At 42.7% G+C, this 21,676-nt stretch overlaps 1 protein-coding gene across 2 annotated transcripts in view; it reads left to right on the forward strand.

Annotated features, from left to right (window-relative positions):
* The first annotated feature begins 6,877 nt into the window (after nt 1-6,877).
* Sf3b1 (splicing factor 3b subunit 1) overlaps nt 6,878-21,676 on the forward strand; it is a 50,766-nt gene continuing 35,967 nt past the window's right edge. The window contains exons 1-3 of one of the 2 annotated variants that reach the window (XM_076550382.1): nt 6,878-7,201; nt 19,493-19,659; nt 20,915-21,019. In XM_076550382.1, the coding sequence (XP_076406497.1) occupies nt 7,174-7,201; nt 19,493-19,659; nt 20,915-21,019 (300 nt within the window). In that variant the 5' untranslated portion in view covers nt 6,878-7,173. The remainder of the gene's footprint in view (nt 7,202-19,492; nt 19,660-20,914; nt 21,020-21,676) is intronic. The other variant, XM_076550384.1, reaches the window with a different exon arrangement.

Below are 21,676 nucleotides of genomic sequence, written 5' to 3' on the forward strand. Positions count from 1 at the left end.
GGGGACTTTCAAAGGGTCTCCCCACCTGTGTTTCATTCAATCAAGTCCTTGCTATCATTAAAAGTGACCCAATCAGGGTCGGGGATTTAGCTCAGTGGTACAGTGTTTGCTTAGCAAGCGCAAGGCCCTGGGTTTGGTCCTCAGCTCTGGAAGAAAAAAAAGTGACCCAATCAGCCGGGCGGTTGGTGGCACATGCCTTTTATCCCAGCACTTGGGAGGCAGAGGCAGGTGGACCTCTGTGAGTTCGAGGCCAGCCTGGTCTTCAGAGTAAGTTCCAGGACAGCCAGAACAGTTACACGAGTAACCCTGTCCTGAAAAACAAAACAAAACAAAACAAAACAATGACCCAACCAGCTAAATTCATCTTACCAGTCTAATTCAAGAAGGAGAAACAGCCAGACTGGCGTAGCTCATACTTTTAATCCCAGCACTTGGGAGGGAAAGGCAGGCTGACTTCTGAGTTTGAGGCCAGCCTGGTCTACAGAGTGAGTTCCAGGACAGTCAGGACTACACAGTGAGACCCTGTCTTGGAAACAAACAGACAGAGCCAAATTTAGCTGCACACCCTATTAAAATAAATTGAGACTCCGCAGAAGGCAGATGGTGCTCCCTCTGTCCACCTTCCTGTGTTATGCAGGGTTGTAGACAAATTTTTAAACAGTCTTAATAAATAAGAAACACAGAGCCAAATACAGAGGAAATAGCTGAAGAGATCAGAGCAAGAGCCAGACTGGCTTTAGTTTACCACCAGCAGTAGCTTCCCCAGAGAGAGCTTCTTCCTGTGTAACCTGTGTTGTTATTGCCTTTCTGTTCTGCCTTCTCATGGGCTCTAAGCCACAGCACTTCCTCATCACTGCCTGTCTGTACAGACCTCCAGTGGTTGGTACTGGGATTAAACGCTCCTGTCACCATGCTTGGCTGTGTCCTTGACCACACAGAGACTCTGTCTGCCATGTGATCAGATTAAGGGTGTGGGCTACCACCGCCTGGCCTGACTTCTGTTTATGGCTATTTGACCTCTGATCTCCAGGCAAACTTTATTTATTAACATATAATAAAATATCACATTTTAGTACAAATAAAGTATTACCGCATTTCCCTTTTTTATTCTAATAAAAAGAAAAAAAGTTATAACTAATATAAGAAAAACTATATATAATAAGTACAATAACTATATACAATATATACAAGCAATAAATGCCTATAATGTATAGTCCATTTGCATTTGACAAACTCAGAGAAAATATTCCATTATCTATCCTATTTTGGTAAGTAATATACCTGAATCATTTTCTATCCTAACTTGTATTACTAACAGAGAACTATCTTATAATGTCTTTCAAATTTATACACTTACACCTCCTTAGTGAGTTTCTTTTCTGAAATTCTTAACAAGGAAAACTGTAACTATGTAATCTTCAACTAACTATAACTATCTAATCTTCAACTCCCTCAGAGACCCAAGAAGGAAATAATATTACCTAAAAAAACAGGAAGTGCAAGCAAGCAGCTTCCAAAAAAATGTGAGTTGACAGAAACAGCTGCCTGGACAGTCACCCGAGGTTTCTCTGCAACATTGGGGCATCATCTTCGGCCTATAGGCTTAGCGTATCTGACAGACTCATTTGTGAAGTAGGATGTACACAAGGTCTACAGTTTGACCTCACATTTGGTGAGAGTAGTCCATGTACCAGATAAACCTGAATTCCACCAGTGTCCTGTCATGATTCAGGATTTTAAATTCTGGAAATTGTTGGTGTTTTTAGAATTTGGCTGTCCATTCTTCTTGGCTTGTGGGTGGCTTCATCCCTTTTATCAAATGCCAGTCTACTATTGAGAGGTTAGACTCCATCAGCCTAATTAGTCTTTCAAGAATAACTATTTCAGCTACTGTTCCACTGCATACCAGAAGCCATGGGGGTCTATTGCCTGTTCAGCTGCCTTTGAAGAAAGGGGGGGGGGCACTGTACCTTTTCTGGATTGCAGAGGCCACCATATTGTCCTGGCCTCAGAAGACGCCTGTTGCTAAAGCAATAACCACACTTGTCTTGGCAAGGATCGGTAGTCCTTTTTTTTGTGTGTCCTGTCTGTTAGCAGTCGATGTTAGGGCACTTTCTTACCCAGTGGGTAACTTTTGCCATAATGAAAGTTAACTCCATATGCAGTTTCTTCAATGCCCATATCTTCTCTGAAGTAGATTGGTGCTGCCAGGAGCCGACATGTCTCATAGTCATAAAAAAAGAAAAAATATTCTAAGTTATTAAACCTTTTTAAATGCCATATTCTGTAGATCTCTGAAGGGTTTGAAGATGACCTGTCTATCTAAAATATATCTCTGCTTAGCCTTGAAAACATACCTAATATGACTACAAGTTCAATTGTAATGTCTAACTACTTTCATTTCTTTATATCCTAATAGTTGGTAATAACAGCATTCAAGGATTAGCAAATTGCATTACACTGTTAAATGAACTGTATAAGTACAATATCTTGAACAAGATTAAAAATATATGTACAGCATTTTCTAACAATCTCAATATATATAATTTGTATATAATATATAAAAATCCAATCCAATGTAAAGTATTTATAACTAATAATTGTCTTTTAAAAGTAGATTCAATAATTTACCTTTTTAAAAAATCTATATTGTATCTATATCCTCTCTTTACTTTTCAGTGTAGACTCAATAAACTACCCTCTATTCTATCATTTCTATATATCTTTTTAAAATCTAATCTTAAATCTAATCTCCTTTGCTTAGCCCTTTTCCTAACCATTAACAACAACAACTTGTAACCAACCCTCCTAAACAATAAAAATTATCCCAAACCCAAAACCGATTGAAAGACCAAAAACCACCAGCCCCACACCACCTCTTTGGGAATGTGGGTGTCGAGTGCTTAAAATTGCTTCCTGCTGGTTGTGGGCGAAGACATCTTTAGGGGATTCTGAAAAGAAAAATTTTGGGTTAATTGTCAAGTTCTAGGGAAGGTAGCTATATCATTTGTTGTCCCATCTCTGCATGATGCCAAAGTTCAAGGCTTATCTCAAGTCCTTGTTTAAGTAGTCTGTGAAACTGGATCATCTCAGCTAGCCATCTCAAAATTGTTCTGAGCACTTTGTAGTCCAAAGCTGATCTGTGGGTGATGTTTGTCAGCTTAGTGTATTATTATATATTGTCCATGTGGAATTATTGTTGTGGGGCCCCATCATCTTTCTGGAGACTTCAAATTCGATGTTAGGCCTGGTTGTGATTTCCTGCAGAAAACTGATAAGATACTCAAACACAAAAACATGTATAGGCAGCTAATTGAAGCCTTTTTTCTAGAATTAGTTATTACTCTATATGACCATTAATATATTAAAAATTTAAAATATATATATTAATCTTATAAATTTTGATATAAAATTATATTTTTTTTTCAGGGAAACTATTAACATACAAGTAAAATATCGCATTTCAGTACAAATAAAGTATCACCACACAGGCTACTTTGGCTCTGTGTGCTATTCTGCTCATGGACTACCTTTGCTGCAATAAATCTTATATGGGGTGGACCACAAATGTCTCCATCCTGTAATTCTTTATTTTTTAAATTTGATGTGTATGAGTGTTTTGACTGCATGCATATATGTGCACCATGTGTGTACCCAGTACCCATGAAAAACAGAGAGGGCATCAGCTCCCTTTGGACTGGGAATTGAACCTGGGTCTTCTTGAAAAAGCAGTTGGTGTTCTTAACTGCTGAGTCATTTCTAAAGCCTCCAAACTTATAATATACATATGTATATATTGAGACAGTGTTTCTCTGTTGTAGACCAGGCTGGCCTCAAACTCAGAGATGCACCTGGCTCTGCCTCCGGACTGCTAGGTTTAAAGGTATGTGTTAACAATTGCTTGGCTACAATTTTTTTCATTTATCTTTATTAAGAAATTTTCTACTCACTCCACATACCACCCACAGACCTCTTTCCCCCTCCCACCCCCCAGCCCTCTTTCCCAAGCCACCTCACATCCCTACATCCCCCAAATCAAGGTCTCCCATGGGGGAGTCAGCAGAGCCCAGTACACTGAGCCTAGGCAGGTCCAAGCCCCTTCTCACTGCACCAAGGCTGTGCAAGGTGTCACACCACAGGCGCCGGGTTCCAGAAGCCTGCCCATAGACCAGGGATAGATCCTGATCCCCCTGGCTGGGTGCCCCCCAAACAGTTCAAGCCAAACAACTGTCTTCGGCATCCAGAGGACCCAGTGGGACTGGCTGCAATGTTTTACTTGATAGAGAAGCAGACTCACAGAAGGAGGCGGGGGGGGGGGGGGGGGGGGGCCCGGGGACACAAGGACAGACACGAATACACAGTGAGACTGCCTCAAAACAACAATGACAAACTGCTTTAAAAAACAAACCTGTTCCGTTCTCATTGGTCGCTATTATCGAGGAGGGAGTAAGGTATTTGCCTCGGTGGGGAGGCATGCCAGCAGGAACAAGAAGCTGAGAGGTCACAGATTTAACCACAAGCACAACACATGGAGAGCAATCTGGAGGTAGAGTGAGGCTATGAACTCTCAGAGCCTGTCCCCCGCAATGGCCTTCCTCCTCCTGCAAGGCTGCACCACCTCCCCAAACCATGTCACGGACCAGGAACCAAGTGTTCAAACAGCTGGGCCTATGGGCGCCAGCTCTCTTTCATTTCTGTAAATTTTTTTTTTTTTTTTTTTGGTTTTTTGAGACAGGGTTTCTCTGTGTAGCTTTGTGCCTTTCCTGGAACTCGCTTTGTAGCCTAGGCTGGCCTTGAACTCACAGAGATCGGCCTGCCTCTGCCTCCCAAGTGCTGGGATTAAAGGCGTGCGCCACCACCGCCCGGCTCATTTCTGTAAATGTTTTACCTTACTTCATTAATTATTTTAGCATTCTTTCAGGGACAAACATACAGACAAGTAGGCTCCAGTGAGGAAATCTTATTTTTACACCAGAGGACTCACAAGATAATTCTGGGTGATCTCTTTAGTGATGCTTATCATTACTCTGGGTCTTCAAGAAATATTTAGTTCCTACAGCTACCACAAAAAGCAACAAATGTCTGCTTGAATCTGTTTTAGAATAATAAGCCTTCCCAGTGAAAAAGACGTTCGGCATACCTGGAGGATAATAAAGGAACAGGCTCTTTAATGCTGCACACCTGGCTCTGGCTAATGCCCAAAGAAGAGCCAGTCTTGAATAGACCTTGATACCTCAGACCCACGTTAGGCTATGTACTCTGCATATGAGGTCATCCTTAAATCTCTTTTAGATCTCAGGCCCAGCTTGCACTTAGAACAATTGAAACAGAGTCGGGAGCCTGCAAATCTGGCTACTTAGGCAGATAGGGGATTTAAACAGCAAAGCTATTGCCAGAATTATTTTACGTTTATACACACCAGTGTTGTACTTTTCCAAATAGTGTTACCTGGGGTCATTTTGCCCACCTGGCAGAATTATGCTTTTCTCATGAAAAGAATTGGGGGCTTTATTGCAGACCAGGACTCAAGGCTGCTCGTGACCCTGTGTTGGGCTGGCCCCTCGAGCTGCCTGTTTGAGACATGTTCTTTGATATGGGGGTGGGCCTAATGGCTGGTCAATCCTGGTGAACAAACACTGATATCATAGCATCATAAACTTTATCTCTAACAGGCCTGGTTAGCATTCTATTTATCTTTGGGGTATTTTGGAGGCAGCATTTTCTTAGCTAAATTCTACTTTGTGTGGTTTAAAGTCTCCTAAGCAAATCCATTGGTAAATAAATAACATCAATTCTATTATTTTGGGTTTCTTCTACATCAATCCTTTTACTAGTAGGAACATGAAGGAAACATTGCTTAAAAACCTACCCATATATCTACAAGCCTCATTGTGAGGCCATGCAGCAAGTTTTCATAGACAGTTTCTTTTTTCTTTATTTATATATATGTATATATATAATTTTTATGCCATGTATATAAATGTCTTTGCTTGCATTTTTGTATGCTCACCACATTCTTGCAGTGCACACAGAGGCCAGATAAGGGCATCAGATACCCTTGAACTGGAGCTACAGTTGTGAGGGGCCATGCAGATGCTGGGAATTGAATCTGGGTTCTCCACAAGAGCAACCAGCTCTTAACCATTGGGTCATCTCTCTAACCCTTCCTAGACAGTTTCTAATGGTGTCTCTTCTAGTTTCCACTATTTGCAATCTGGAAGCTTCCCCCCCTCCCCCACTCTCGAGACAGGGTCTTTCTGTGTAGTCCTGTCTGTCCTGGAACTCGCTCTGGCCTCAAACTCTGGAGATCTGCCTGTCTCTGTCTACCAAGTGCTGGGATTTAAAGGTGTGCGCCAGCCACCACACCGGGCTACTGGGTTTGTGTCCATGCCCTAGCCCAAGTTTTAAAACAATCTGACCCCTCAGGACACTCAACTCAATATTCAACCTTCCAGAGTCAAGTGGAAACCGGCTTTCTTCTGGTTGCTTTTTTCTTTTTTTAAGGAAGGTTTTTGGGAGCCCAGGCTGTCTTCGAACTGGTTGCATAGACGAGGCTGACCTTGAACTCTGGATCTTCCTGTGTCCCACTCCAGTCCCTGCATTTGTTAATTGCCTCAGTAGAATCCATATTTTTTTTTTTCTTTTTGGCTTCTTGCATTTGAGGCAATGTTCTACCACTGAGTTATTACCTCCAAGTCCATGATGGAACTCTTTTCTTTTTTTTTTTGGTTTTTCGAGACAGGGTTTCTCTATGTAGCTTTGCACCTGTTCTGGAACTCGCTCTGTAGCCCAGGCTGGCCTCGAACTCCCAGAGATCCGCGGGGCTCTGCCTCCCGAGTGCTGGGATTTAAGGCGTGCACCACCACCGCCCGAGGACTGAGACGGGGTCTTCCCCGGGGAACGGAGTCCTTCCGGGGGCGGGGATTCGCCTGCTTTTTAAAGGAAGCCGCCGGTCGCGGGCCCTGGCCCCGCCCACTCCCATGGTGCACCTCGCGGTTCCATCTAGGTGGCAGTTCGTCGAGTTCCGTGCCAGCGTGCGGCCTGCGTCCCCGAGTGCGCACGCTCAGAGCGCAGCGCCTCTGTGGGCGGGCGGCGGCGGCGGCGGCGGCGGCAGCGGCGGCGAGCGGAAGTCCTCGGGAGCGCCAGTTCCGTCTGTGTGTTCGAGTGGACAAAATGGCGAAGATCGCCAAGACTCACGAAGGTAAAGCGGCTGCCGCCCTCCCACGCGCGTCCCCGGCTGCCAGCCAGCCGGCCGGCCCGCCGCGGTCCGCCCTGCCGGCTCTCGGCGTCTTCGCGCCGCCCCTCCGGTCTGGGCCGAGGCCCGCGCGGCGGGGCCTTGCTCGGCCGGCGGCTCGGCGCAGGCCCCGCCGCCCGCGTAATGGCGTCCTCTGGCGCTCGGGCACCGGCGCTTTGTTCCCCGCCGGCTGCCGGGGCTGCCGAGGGCTCTGGTGGCGACCCGAGGGCCTCCCTGGAGCGGCTGGCCCGGGAGGACTCCCGGGGACGGGAGCGGGGAGGCGGGCGTGGGAGGGAAGTCTCTCTCGCCCCCTCCGGGCGCTGTCGTTGGCTGTTTTTGCACCGGGAAAAGCCCTGTCTGGTCGGCAGCCGCTTTCCGGCTGCTGGCTCCTAACGGAGTCGGCTTCGACGCCGGCCTGTTACTCCAAGCCGCGGCGATGCATGCAGGCGGCGTCTCCAAGCCGCTAGGTGATGGGGTGGTTGGTTCTTGCACGGAATGATTCTGGCATCAAACCGGGTCGCTCACTCCTTGAATCACGGTCGTGTAGTGTTTTTCTTTGAGGACTGATGGTTGGAGGAGCGGACGGGAGAAAGAATTAAAAGGAAAACAAAAAAAAAAAGCGCAGGTTTTTCTCAGTTGCACAAGCTTTCAGGGTACTTGATCCTTTTATGGTAGACAGAGGAAACACAGCTAGGATCGTCCTGGAATTCCATAAGGAAATAACCAGGGAAGACAGGAAGGAATCGAAGTGTCAGAAGTTGAAACCCTGTGTCTTGGTTCCTGGCTTAGAAACCAAAATTTACGCTGACAACACGGCTTCTAAGAGCCACTAAACACATCCCTTTTAAGTGTATATGGTCCAGTATTAGAGGTAACAAAAATAAGGATATCGGAAATTTGACAGTTTGATAGGGAAACGTGTGTGAATCTTAATTTTCTTAGGAAATCAAAGGAACGTGTACAGAGAAGTAAAGCCAGTACTTTCTGAGAAGCTTGGTAACGCAACCGTTAATCTATGCTTTAGTTATTTTTGAGAGGTGGTGACGCGGTGCTGGTCTAAAAGGATCAATCAGTTTTAAATTAGGGGAGGACGTCTGAGCCCTTGGGAACATCTTGTAACAAGGCAGTGAGTCGTGAAAGATGCGAATGAACCATTGCTGTGGTAGGAAGAGAGGGTGTAAGGAAGGAATTCGGATCTGCATCTAGAGAGTGATTAGGACCAAAAGGTGATAGTTGGGATATTTGAGGAACTGAAAGTACCGACACATTTAAAGCCAGAAATGTTTGGGTGTTCCTCTTTTTGCTTTTAGACTATCTCAGACATTGTTGGCAAAATAATTAGAGAATTTAAAAATGTTTCTGTTTTTGTTCTATCCGAGGTAGGTTGTTTATTTTATTTTTTTCATTCTGGGGAACCAGTGACTTTATTAAGCTTGCAGAGCATGGAGTGAGGGGCGAGGGGTTTACTGACAGGAGCATTGTTGACGCCAAAGCAGCCAGCCCCACTGCAAAGTTTCACAGCCCGTGATGGCCTTTCCATAGCTGCATAGATGGAGTCCCATCCTCTAATATGTTATTTATTTATGGGTGTCTTGTAGCTTTGATTGTTGGCTTATTGATATCTTCTATGTAGCATACCCCTGTTAAGATGAATGTAAAGTTTTTGGTTTTGCCTTTTCATTGTAGAAGCTCCAGCTAAACTTACTTGTTGGTTGATTGTAGTTCATTAGCAAAAATTGGTATTTTTATAAAAATGTACAAATGCTGTTTGCAAGCAGGGTACTGCATGTCACATCTAGGTACAAGTCAGAAGGTGATAGTCCCTCCTTCCTACCCAGACAGGGTTCCTCTGTAGACCTTGCTGTTTTGGAACTCCCTCTGTAGACCAGGCTGACTTTGAACTCACAGAGATCCACCCACCTCTGCCTCCAAAGTGCTGGGATTAAAGGTGTGTACCACCACTGCCTGGCAGGGTGATAACTTTTTAGTAGAACTCTATACAGTTCTTGTTCCCTTATGACATTTTCCTGGAGAATATAGTTTTTGTTTGTTTAGTTTAGTTTAGTTTTGTTTTGTTTGAGACAGGGTTTCCCTATGAAGCAGGCCTTGAACTCAGAGGTTCACTTGCTGCTGCCTCCCAAGTGCTGGGATTAAAGGCATGTGCCATCACCACCTTCAAGAATATAGGTTTTTACAGTTGTCTTTAAGCCATTTCTATAACATGGAACAAAATTAGTTGCTTTTCCTGAGGGCTTATGGCCCTCAGTAAAAAAAAAAAATTTTTTTTTTTTTTTTTTGGTTTTTCGAGACAGGGTTTCTCTGTGTAGCTTTGTGCCTTTCCTGGAACTCACTCTGTAGACCAGGCTGGCTTTGAACTCACAGAGATTCTCCTGGCTCTGCCTCCTGAGTGCTGGGATTAAAGGTGTGTGCCACCAAGGTCTGGCTGTAAAAATATTTATTTTTATTTTTATTTTTTTTTGTCTTAGAATAGTTGTCTTTGTTGGCGGGGGGGGGGGGGGGGGGGGGTTGAGATGGTGTTTATCTGTGTAGACTTGGCTGTCCTGGACCTTGCTCTGTAGACCAGGCTGGCCTCAACTCATAAAAGATCCTCATGCCTCTGTCTCCCCAGTGCTGGGGCTAAAGGTGTGCACCACCACTGTCTCCCCCGCCTCCTTTTTTTTTTTTAAAGACAAGGTTTCTCTCTAGCCCTGGCTACCGTGGAACTCACTCTGTAGATTGGGCTAGTCTTGAGCTTTGGTTTGGTTTGGTTTGTTTTGTTTCTGAGACAGAATCACTTCTCTCCACTATGTAGTTCCGTCTATCCAGGAATTCTCTTGATAGACTAGGCTGGTCTTGTAAGACATTGACTTGCCTCTACTTCCCAAGTGCTGGGATCAAAGGTGTATATCATCATGCGCCTGGCTAAAATATTTTTTTTGAAAGTTTTTCATACTTAACATTTGCTTTGCAGAGTTCAGAGGATAACTTAAAAGAGTCTGTTCCTCTTTCCATGATGTAGGTTCTGGGAATCGGAACTTAGATTGTCCGCTTGGCAGGAAGCACATTCACCATTCACCCTTAATCAGAATAACCTCATTAAAGTTTTTCTTCTAATATTGTACGCAAGAATTATATATGCCTTGATAGCTCTAGTATCTTGTCAATAATAGGTATTCAAGTGTTAAATCAACATTTATTTGATAGATTAACATATGTTGGATTTATTTTATTACTTTTGGGGAAAGGTTTGTTGTAGTTCAAACTGGCCTTGACTCCTGATTTTCTGCCTTTTTTTTTTTTTTTTGGTTTTTCGAGACAGGGTTTCTCTGTGTAGCTTTGCGCCTTTCCTGGAACTCACTTGGTAGCCCAGGCTGGCCTCGAACTCACAGAGATCCGCCTGGCTCTGCCTCCCTAGTGCTGGGATTAAAGGCGTGCGCCACCACCCGGCGATTTTCTGCCTTTTAAGTACTGGGATTGTAGGCATATGTGAATCCACACCCAGGGTGTTTTTTTTTTTTTTTTTTTTTTTTTTTTAAACCACTTAGGTTTTATGGGAAAAGCTTCACATAAACAGGGTCATATTTATTTTTTATTTTAACTTTCTTCTTATATTTACTTATTGTGTGTCTGTATTTTTGCATCTATCCATGTGGAAGTCAGACAGTTTGGGATTGAACAGGTCTTCAGGCTTGCTGCGAGTGCCTTTAGCTGCTGAGCCATCTTGCAGGACTTTTGTTTTGAAATGAAATATTTGTGTACCCCTGGCTGGCTAGTAACTTTGTATGTTTGGTTTTTTGTTTTGTTTTTTCCAGACAGGGTTTCTCCATGTAACCCTTGGTTGAACTGGATCTCTGGCCTCGAAGTCAGAGGTTTGCTTATCTCTGCCTCTGGAGTGCTGGCATTAATAAAGGCACCACTGGCCTCACTTTGTATCTTAAACTGGCCTCAAACTTGGAGGAATTCTTTGGCTTCTGAACACTGGGATTTTTGGCATACATCACTATACCTTTAAGATCTCTCCCTCTCTCCATCTCTTCCTCTCTTCATCTCTTCCCCTCTCCCCTTTCACACCCCCTCCCCCTTCAGCTGTGGATTAATCCTCAGGATTCTGTAGTTTTTGTTACAGAAGCATTTACCATTGAATTATACCCTTTCTTTGAAAAGTGGCATTTTAAAACTCAGTTTTAGTACATCTATTTGGTCAGACAGGTAGGAAATAGTTTATAGTTTTGAGAACCTTCTGCATTGAGAGGAAAATTTGGTTTAGCATCAGATTTGGAAGGCTTTAGAAACTGCAAGATTTCATTTTGGTTTCTCAGTGAGTATAGAATAAAGTGCCATCTTCCTTCCCCCAAGTAACAAGTTTTTATTTATTTTGTGTGTGTGCAAGCATGCATGTGTGTTATATATGTATGTGTGTAGGTACCCCCACTTGTGCACACAATCACAGATGCTCATGGAGTCAAAGGGAGACAGTTGGCCTTATTCCCTTGAGACAGGGTATCTTACTGAACCTGGAGCTTGCTGGTCGTCAGCGCCCTACCATCTCCCTCCTTCTCTGGACTGGAGTTGCAGATACGCATGACTATGCCAGTCTTAACGTGGCTTTTGGGGATTTGAATGAACTTAGGTCCTCTGCAAGCACTCGTACTGGCTGAGCCATCTCCATTCCACAGATGACGGTTGTGTTTTAAGAAAGTCACTGAATAATTTCATTGGAGGCAGTCAGTCATTCTTAGGTTATTGGAGTAATTGAGAATGGGACTTGGATTTGAATTTACTGGAGTAACATTTCTCAATAGTGGTTTCCATGTTCTTTATTGTGTCTTGTTTATTTTTAAAGTAATGGCTACCACTTGAATCTTAGAAGGTAAATAACTATTTTTGTATAGAAAAAGGTTATGGTTGTGTCTTCCTTCTGTGGAAGTGTTCCTGTACTTTTTTTTTTGGCCTTTTTTCTGTTTTGTTTGAAGGGTCTCTGTCATTGCCCTGGTTGACTTCAGACCTGCTATGTAGCTGAGGTTGTCCTTAGATTCCTGATCTCCTGCCTCTACCTCCTAAGTGCTGCCTTTTCAGATGGGTACTTTTGTGCCTCACTGCATGGTTCTCATCTCAGGCTAGTGATTGATACCCATTAATGAACCAAACTGAAGATTTTTCTTGTTGTCATATTTTTTTCAAATGTATTTCTCTCTCTTTGAGAGAAGGTAAGATATATTGCCAAGGTGACCTTGAATTTTCTTGTGGTTTTCTTTTTGTCACATGTTTTTTTTTGATTTGTGGCCTGGAATTTATTATGAAGACCAGGCTGGTCTTGAACTGATAGAGGTCCATCTGCCTGTCTCTTGAGGGTTGGGATTAAAGGCATGTGTCACCATAACAAATGGCTGACCTTGAACTTTTGGTCTTCCCTAATGGTGGGATTATAGGATGAACCACAGTGCCTGATTTATGTAGTGCTGGAGAGGAAATCTAGGATTTCATGCATGCTAGGCAACTGAACAATATCCCCATACTGCTTTTCAAACATTTCTGCTAGAATCATCTCTCACACCCTCTTTAACCACCTGTTTATTAATATTTTAAAAATATTTATTCTTTATGTGCTTGTGTTATGTTTGTGTGTGTGTACACACACATGTGTTTGGGTGACCATAAAGTAAAGAAGGGTGTCTAACCCCCTAAAGTTGACATGAGTGCTAAGAACTGGACCCTGGTCCTTTGGAAGAGCAGCAAGATCTCTTTTTTTTTTTTTTGGTTTTTCGAGACAGGGTTTCTCTGGCTCTGCCTCCCGAGTGCTGGGATTAAAGGCGTGCGCCACCAACGCCCGGCTGAGCAGCAAGATCTCTTAACTGCTGAGGCGTCCCTAGTTCTCAAACTGATTATTTCCTTACTTGACCAGTGTGCCTTTGCTTTCCATGATTTGAAAAATAAGAACTAGACTTAGTCATATCAAATATTATCTTTTAGGCATTTTTTGCATTAAATTATGTATAGTTAGAAGTTAGCACAGTCTTACTGTCTAGCAATTTGGAGGTACTGCTGCCTTTGGCAAAACAAGGAAGAGATGTTGGTTTAAACAAAAATTTCATATAGAAATGTGTTTTGCTTCTAATTTTTTTTTACTTTATGCATTTATCTTTATGGATATATGCATGAGTTTATGTATGTGAATGCAGTGCCTTTGGAGGCCAGAAGAGGCATCATAGACCTTGGAACTAGAAGACAGGCATTGTGATTGACCTGCGGTGAACGCTGGGAGTATCTGCGTACTGCAGAGTAGTACACACTCTTAACTGCTGAGCCATCCCAGGCTCCTGTGGATGAGTTCTTACATTGGAATGTTAGAGCTGAAACAAAGCCCCTGAGAAAGATTTCCCGGTTTGTTTTGTTTGAGTGAGTGGCTGAAAAAAGAGAAACTTTGATGTAATGTTTTCCTTTGGTTGCCAGAAAAAAAAGGAATGATTTTGAATTTCTTTTTCTTTCTTTCTTCCTTCCTTCCTTTCTTTTTGAATTTCTTTTTCTGTAGAATTATTTGAGTATTGATTAAGTTGTCTTTTGGTATTCAGAAAAAATACACTATATTTTAAAAGTTTTTAATTGGCCACTTGTAGTTGGTGTACACCTTTAATCCCATTACTAGGGAGGCAGGCAGGTGAACTTCTGTGAATTTGAGGCCAGCCTGGTCTACATAGTGGGTTCCAGGACAGCCAGTGCTACACACATAGTAAACCTGTCTACTCCTACCCCACCCATTTTTTCTCCCGTAGGTGAATGTTTGCCTGCATGTGTGTCTGTGCACAACTTGCATGCCTAGAGCCTGAGGAGGCCAGGAGCTTTCAGATTCCCTGGTACTGGAGTTACAGATGGTTGTGAGCTGCCTTGTGGGTGTTAGAATCATACTTCCATAGGATGGCAGAGCAGCCAGTGCTCTTAACCACTGAGTCATCTCTTCTTTCTTCTTTCTTTTTTTCTTGCCTTCTTTCTTTTTTTTAGACGCAATGTATGTCTGGTTGACCTGGAACTCACAGAGATCCTCTTGCCCTGCCTCTGCCTCCCGAATGCTGGGATTAATAAAGGTATGGAACACTGTGTCAGCCAAAATGTACACTTGATCTATTGGGACCTTGGCTAAAAAAAAAAAAAAGGTTAAGAGTTTGTTTGCAGAGTAAAGGAACTTTTTCTGGGATTCCTTTTAAAATTTGAGAAATTCTTGCCTTACTAATTGCTTCCGGCTGAGGTCAGTGAACCAGTTATAGTAGCGGACACCTTTAATCTCAGCACTTGGTCAGCCAGAACTACATGGAGAGATCCTACCTTAAAAAAAAAAAGTCAGTGGAATTACCATCTGAGGGCCCTATCCAAACTAAAAATGAAGAGGAAGCATCAAGGAAGGAACACTGCAAGCTGGAGTCTGCAGTATCCCAGGCACAGAAAAACAGCATAGAAGGGTAGTCTAGTGAAGGAAAGTTACCCGGGGGTCAGAGCTATTAGAGCCATAGCAAGAGTGTGGCGGTGGTGGCACACGCCTTTAATCCCATCTTTTAAGACCTGGGGGGCTGGCTGTACATACATACAGTGACGAGGCAGTCACGTGTTTGGGTTTACAACCAATAAGAAGGCAGAACAAAATACTATAAAAAGATGGACAGACAAAAGGATATAGCTCTTTTTCAGGAAGCAGGGACACTGCAGGAGGAAGGGTGAGATTTTAGCTCTGAGCTCTGACCTCTCGGCTTTCTCTTTTACATTGGTTCTTTGTTTCTTATTTAATAAGACTGTTGGTTACATCTACAGAACAGTATGTTAAATGTTTCCCATGATTGATTTTGTGAGTACGGACAGTTGCCTGCTTGTATGCACAACATGTGTATGCAGTGCCCACAGAGTTTGGAAGAGAGCATCAGTTCCCTGGAACTGGTGCTGGGAACTAAACCCGGGTCCTCTGCTACAGCAGCAAGTGCTCTTAACTGATGAGTAATCGCTCCAGCACCGATGTTTCCCATCTTTTGTTTTTCTGGTGCTGAGGATTAAACCTAGTGCTTCATGGGTGCTAGACAAACCTGAGGCATGTCCACAAAGTTTATTTTGAATAAATTGTCAAATATGCCAGGTGGTGGTGGCATACATCTTTAATCTCAGCACTCAGGAGGTGGAGGCAGGAGGATCTCTGAGTTCCAGGGCAGCCAGAGCAACACAGAAAAACCCTATTTAAAAACAATGTCAAATATGTCAGCCACCCAGATAATTCACATATTCATTGACATTGTTAATATCAGTCTTCTGTACTTTCTGGGGAAGGATGTTTTTTTCCAATAGGTATGTCAGGTATCAATTCATCTCCAGAATAACAACAACAAAAAAAATCATGTTGGGGTTTCAGTTGTACTTAATTGGAGCAGATGTAGTCTTTAGATATATAGAAAAATGTCATTCCCACCAAGTAGAAACCAGTCAACTGGGTAAAGTGGTGGTAGTGGGGCAGAAGAACTGGGAAATAAAAAAAGCCACACATGTTAGCACAAGGGACTTGAACTATAAAAGTAAAGGGGCCAGGTGAAAGTTTTCTGGTCCTTTAGTTAACCGGGTCCTGAGCTCTTCAGGAGGTTCTCTGTTTTTGAGTTCCTGGATGTGTGAGGGTCAGGATGCCGCTCTTGTACGGGTGTATGAGGTCATTTGATGGAGGTGGTTGTCATACTATACTGATGATGTAGAAGAGCGATCACAGGCTCTGTAGCCGGTCTCATTTGCTCATACCCATTTCCTTCCAGAGTCTGGTAGAAGTGGTAGTCTGATAGAAGTGGTGGTTGTGATTCCTTCAAAAGCTTACATCAGAGCCACACTCATCTTTGATTCTAGTACTCAGAAGGCAGAGGCATGCTGTGGGATGTTCTGTATGGCAAATGTGTTGCTCTAATTGGTTAGTAAATAAAACACTGATTGGCTAGTAGTCAAGAGGAAGTATAGGCGGGACAAGGAGGAGAAGAATTCTGGGAAGTGAAAGGCTGAGTGAGAGACACTGCCAACCGCCACCATGACAAGCCACATGTGAAGATGCCAGTAAGCCATGAGCCACATGGCACGTGGCAAGGTATAGATTTATAGAAATGGGTTAATTTAATATATAAGAACAGTTAGCAAGAAGCCTGCCACGGCCATACAATTTGTAAGCAATATAAGTCTCTGTGTTTACTTGGTTGGGTCTGAGCGGCTGTGGGACTGGCAGGTGAGACAGATTTGTCCTGACTATGGGCCAGGCAGAAAAACCAATCAACAGCAACAACAAACCCCAAACTTAACTGTGGTGGTTCTGCTTGAAACCCTAGTATTCGTGAGGCCAGGTAAGACGGATTTCACACAAGTTGAGGCCAGCCTGTGTACATTGTAAATTCCAGGTGAGCCAAGGGTTACATGTGAGACCTGTCTCAAAACATGCACACAAAAGCACCAACTACCACCCAAGTAAAGTGTTAGGTGCATAGTGTGAGGGAGAAAAGGCTTGAATATTTCAGAAAAGAGCACTGACGTGTTAGCCAGTTCTCCTAACTACCAAGAGGTCTGCTAGTGTTCCTCTTGGACATTCTAGAGGCACTAAAACAGTGCCAGACATAAACAGAGTGGGAAGAGATTTACATTTTTTCCTAAACACATTCTCTATCATTCTGTATGTACTTCAACTATCCTCCCCTTCTTTTCCTTCCTCCCCCTCCCTCCTCTTTCCTTTCCTTTCCTCTCCATTTCCTATTTCCTCCTCCCCCCCATCCTGTCTCTTTGTCTTTCTGTCTTTTTTTTTTTTTTTTTTTTTTTTTTTGGTTTTTCGAGACAGGGTTTCTCTGTGTAGCTTTGTGCCTTTTCCTGGAACTCACTCTGTAGCCCAGGCTGGCCTTGAACTCACAGAGATCCGCCTGCCTCTGCCTCCCGAGTGCTGGGATTAAAGGCGTGCGCCACCACCGCCCGTCGTCTTTCTGTCTTTCTTTTTTTTTTTTTTTTTTTTTTCCCTTGGTTTTTTCGAGACAGGGTTTCTCTGTGTAGCTTTGCGCCTTTCCTGGGACTCACTTGGTAGCCCAGGCTGGCCTCGAACTCACAGAGATCCGCCTGCCTCTGCCTCCCGAGTGCTGGGATTAAAGGCGTGCGCCACCACCGCCCGGCTTCTTTCTGTCTTTCTTAAGGTCTTGTTACATAGCCCTAACTGTCCTGGAACTCACTATGTAGACCTGGCTGCTGGCCCCACACTCACAGAGCCCTACCTGCCTCTGCTCTCCCTCCTCCCAAGTGCTGTAATTAAACGCATGTACCAACACATGGTCAATTTTTAAAAAATTTAAAATATAAATATTAATCAAAAGAGATAATAGTGGTCGGCCAGTGGTGGTGCATGCCTTTAATTCTAGCACTCCGGAAGGCAGAGGCAGGCGGATCTCTGTGAGTTTGAGGCCAGCATGGTCTACAGAGCGAGTTCCAGGACAGGCTCCAAAACTACAGAGAAACCCTGTCTCAAAAAACCAGGGGGGAAAAAAAAAGATAATAGCAAAAAACAAACCAGGAAAATGTAGCTCAAATTAGGTTATTCTGACAGTGCTTCTCTTCTTGTGGCTTTCTGAAGTTACAAATTGGGAGTTGTTATACTTGTTTATGCAGTGCTAGGAAATTTCATTCTAGTACATCCAATTAGAGTGTATTGAAGAGAAAACCAAAGAGTGCGGGTCATGCTGAGTTATACCTGTAATCTTAGCAGTTAGATCCCAGGAACTCATGTAAAAAGCTAGATGCATCTAGCTGGAGAGATGGCTCAGAGGTTAAGAGCACTGGCTGATCTTCTAGAGGTCCTGAGTTCAATTCCCAGCATCCACATGGTGGTTTACAACCATCTTTAATGAGATCTGGTGCCCTCTTCTGGCGTGCAGGCAGAACACTGTATACATAATAAATAAGCCTTAAAACAAAAGCTAGGGGGCTGGAGAGATGGCTCAGCGGTTAAGACCACTGACTGCTCTTCCAGAGGAACTGGGTTCAATTCCCAGCACCCACATGATAGCTCACAACTGTCTGAACTCCATTTCCAGGGGACCCTCAGACAGACATACATCAGGCAAAACACCAATGCACATAAAATAAAAATAAATAAATTAAAGAAAAAAAAGCTAGATGTGTAAAAAGATGCATAAAAGTGGATGTATAATCTCAGTACTCTTACTGCAAGATGGCAAACAAAGACAGGAGAATTGGTTAGAAGGTTTGGGGCTAGCTAACCTGGAGCCTACTGTACAGTGTGAAACAGGCCTTGACCTAGCAAGTAGAAGGAGGTGGCTTACCAACAAGTTTGTTACCTGCTGGGCCATTTTGCTGGCTCTACTGTGCTCAGTTTAATGCTTTTTTTTTTTTTTTTTTTTTTTTTTTTTTTTTTGTTTTTGTTTTTGTTTTTCAAGACAGGGTTTCTCTATGTAGCTTTGCGCCTTTCCTGGAACTCACTTGGTAGCCCAGGCTGGCCTCACAGAGATTCTCCTGGCTCTGCCTCCCAAGTGCTGGGATTAAAGGCGTGCGCCACCAACGCCCGGCTAATGCTTTTTTATACTTGATCATAGCCAAAAGGCAGGGAAGTGATTCATACTGTTGGTTTTATATCTCTAATAATGGGTTTTATTTTGTGCTATAATACATGAGGCTGGGTATCAGATTATACAATGCTCAGCAAGTTATGCACCACTGAATTATGTCTCTAGTTCAGTTCTGGTAGTGGTAAATTTAAATAATTGTAAGTATAGCTCTGATTCCTGGTGAACATCAACAGTTTTAATTTTTTTGGCTGCCAGAGATGGCTCACCAAGTCACTTGCACACAAGCTTAGTAACTTCAGTTTGATTCCTGGAACCATGTAAAGGTAGGAGAGAACCCAGTTTTCAAGTTATCTGGTCTCTACACATTTGTACATGTGCCGCACATGCTAATAATAAATACATATTTTAGCGTAATTTTTTAATTGCTGTAATTTTTCAGTTAGGGGAAGGTTTAGAATTTCTCAATTAATTTTGATAGCCCATTCTAATGGTTAGGGTAAGTTGTAGTTGATGACATAGTAAATCAGATCTTTGGGTTTCTGTCATCTGTTGAGGTAAGGGATGAAATAGATGTGTAGGTGGACTACTCTTTTAACCTCTTTCATGGTCAGGTCGCTTAAACTTTGCTATGTTTAAGGTTATTTTGATAAGATCTTATTAAGAGCTCTTTGGAATGTGAAATTGTTTGTTTTCTTTCTTACAGATATTGAAGCACAGATTCGAGAAATCCAGGGCAAGAAGGCAGCTCTTGATGAAGCCCAAGGAGTGGGCCTTGATTCCACAGGTTATTATGACCAAGAAATTTATGGTGGAAGTGATAGCAGATTTGCTGGATACGTGACATCAATTGCTGCAACTGAACTTGAAGATGTAAGTTGTAAGAGGCAAGGGTTTTGATTTTGCTTTTGTTTTTGAAAAAGTTAAGAAATAGAGGGGATTTTTCTGTTTGAGTTGCATGGTTAAAAGGAGAGAGGACCCCATCCCCCTGCTGTGTAACCCTAGCCGACCTGGAACTGGTTATGGAGACCGACCATGCTTGGCCTCAAACTGTCTTGTCTTCCAAGTGCTGACGCTGACGGTGGTTACTCCCTGGTTTTTGATACAGTTTTTCAGGATCTGCCTATTTTTTGCCTCCTGAATGCTGGAGCCTTCCCCATGCCCTCAGATACTTCCTGAAGTGGTCAGTTTTGATCCCCCCCACCCCCCAAGACAGGGTTTCTTTGTGTAGCCCTGGCTGTCCTGAAACTCATTTAATAGACTGGGTTGGCCTTGAACTCACAGATGTTCCATTTTGGCTGAACAAAATAGAACATCAAAGGTTTTTAATGTAAATTCTACGTAGCTTTTCTTTTGACCATCTCAAACATTCAAATTTGGTGAAATAGCTATTTAATCTGTTTTTGCATGATTGCAATTAGACAGAATTCATATAGATTATCAAACTTGCTGTTGATGATGCTTTGTTTTGAGACAGGATCTCATTATATAACCTTAGTTGGCCTTCAACTCACCATGTAGACCGTGCCTCTCAAGTGCTGGGATTAAATGTGTGCTCCCAGTGCCCCCCCCCCTCCTCAAACTGGTTATTTTTGTAAAATTCAAGTCACATCTTTGTCACTGGCACTTTTTCCCCTTGGTAGAAAGGTGTTTGTGTGATTGTCCCAAAGATGAAATTCTAGAGGCTGATCGGAGACTAGTGTTTGCAGAGGATGTCCTCACCCTCTGTGTATGTGTGCATGCGTGTGTGTTGAGACAGTGTCAGTTCATGCTGGCCTTAACCGAGTGCTAGGGCTAGGGATTCACTGTTGGCACTGCCACCCTTGTCCTAGCACGCCGTTCCCCTGCCTGTTGTAGAAGCTAAGAAACAAGGGTCTTCATTTTAAACTGAATTTATAGATACGCTTTCTCGAGAGTCAACAAGTGTACCCGTTTTATACTAGAAAAGAGAGAGTATATGTGGCTGTGTCAGCACACTGTTAAGGAAGTCAGTACATTTGATAACAATTACTGCTTACTTATTTCTGTGATTAAAGTGAAGAGTTCGAAGTAAACCTATGATAGTTGCCAAATTATACATTTTTATGTTCTGACATTTGTTTGACTTTTTGGTTGTGTTTCATTGCAGGATGACGATGACTACTCATCATCTACAAGTTTGCTGGGTCAGAAGAAGCCTGGATATCATGCCCCTGTGGCTTTGCTTAATGATATACCACAGTCAACAGAACAGGTGACTTCAAAATTTATTCAGTTTACAAAGAGGGACTGAGTTCTAGTGGAAGTACAGAAGTTTTAGCAGTCAATTCTGAGACTATTTTGAGAGAAGAGCTGACTTGGGAGAATCAGAAAGAACTGTTTGGTAAAGGCATCATTACATGAAGTGTTGACTTCTGTAAACTGATCAGCCATACATACTTTTTCTTTCTTTTTTTAAATTGTTTTTTATATTTTTTATTTTTTTGCAGTTGTAACCTTTTTTAAGTTCATAATTCAGTGGCATGAATTACATTCAGGATATTAATTACACTCATGATATTCATTAATTACATTCATGATATTATTTTTGTGGTATTTATTGATTACATTTGCAGTATTCATTCAATAACTATATTTATGATATTAATTACATTAATTATATTGATTTATTACATTCATGATATTATATCCTGATACTACTGTCCATTTGTGGGGCTTTTCTGTCACATAAAATAGAGATTCTGTACTTAGGAAATCATTATTCTATATTCCTTTTTTGTCCATCTTGAGATAAACGTCTAGTCTTTCTGTCTATATATGAATTTGTATATTCTATGTATTTCATGTAATACAATTCTATAGTATTTGTCCTTTTTTTAAATGTAAAAACATTTTATGTATAACTGCGAGA

Source organism: Peromyscus maniculatus, chromosome 13 (assembly GCF_049852395.1).
Source record: "Peromyscus maniculatus bairdii isolate BWxNUB_F1_BW_parent chromosome 13, HU_Pman_BW_mat_3.1, whole genome shotgun sequence".
Taxonomy (NCBI): Eukaryota; Metazoa; Chordata; class Mammalia; order Rodentia; family Cricetidae; genus Peromyscus; species Peromyscus maniculatus.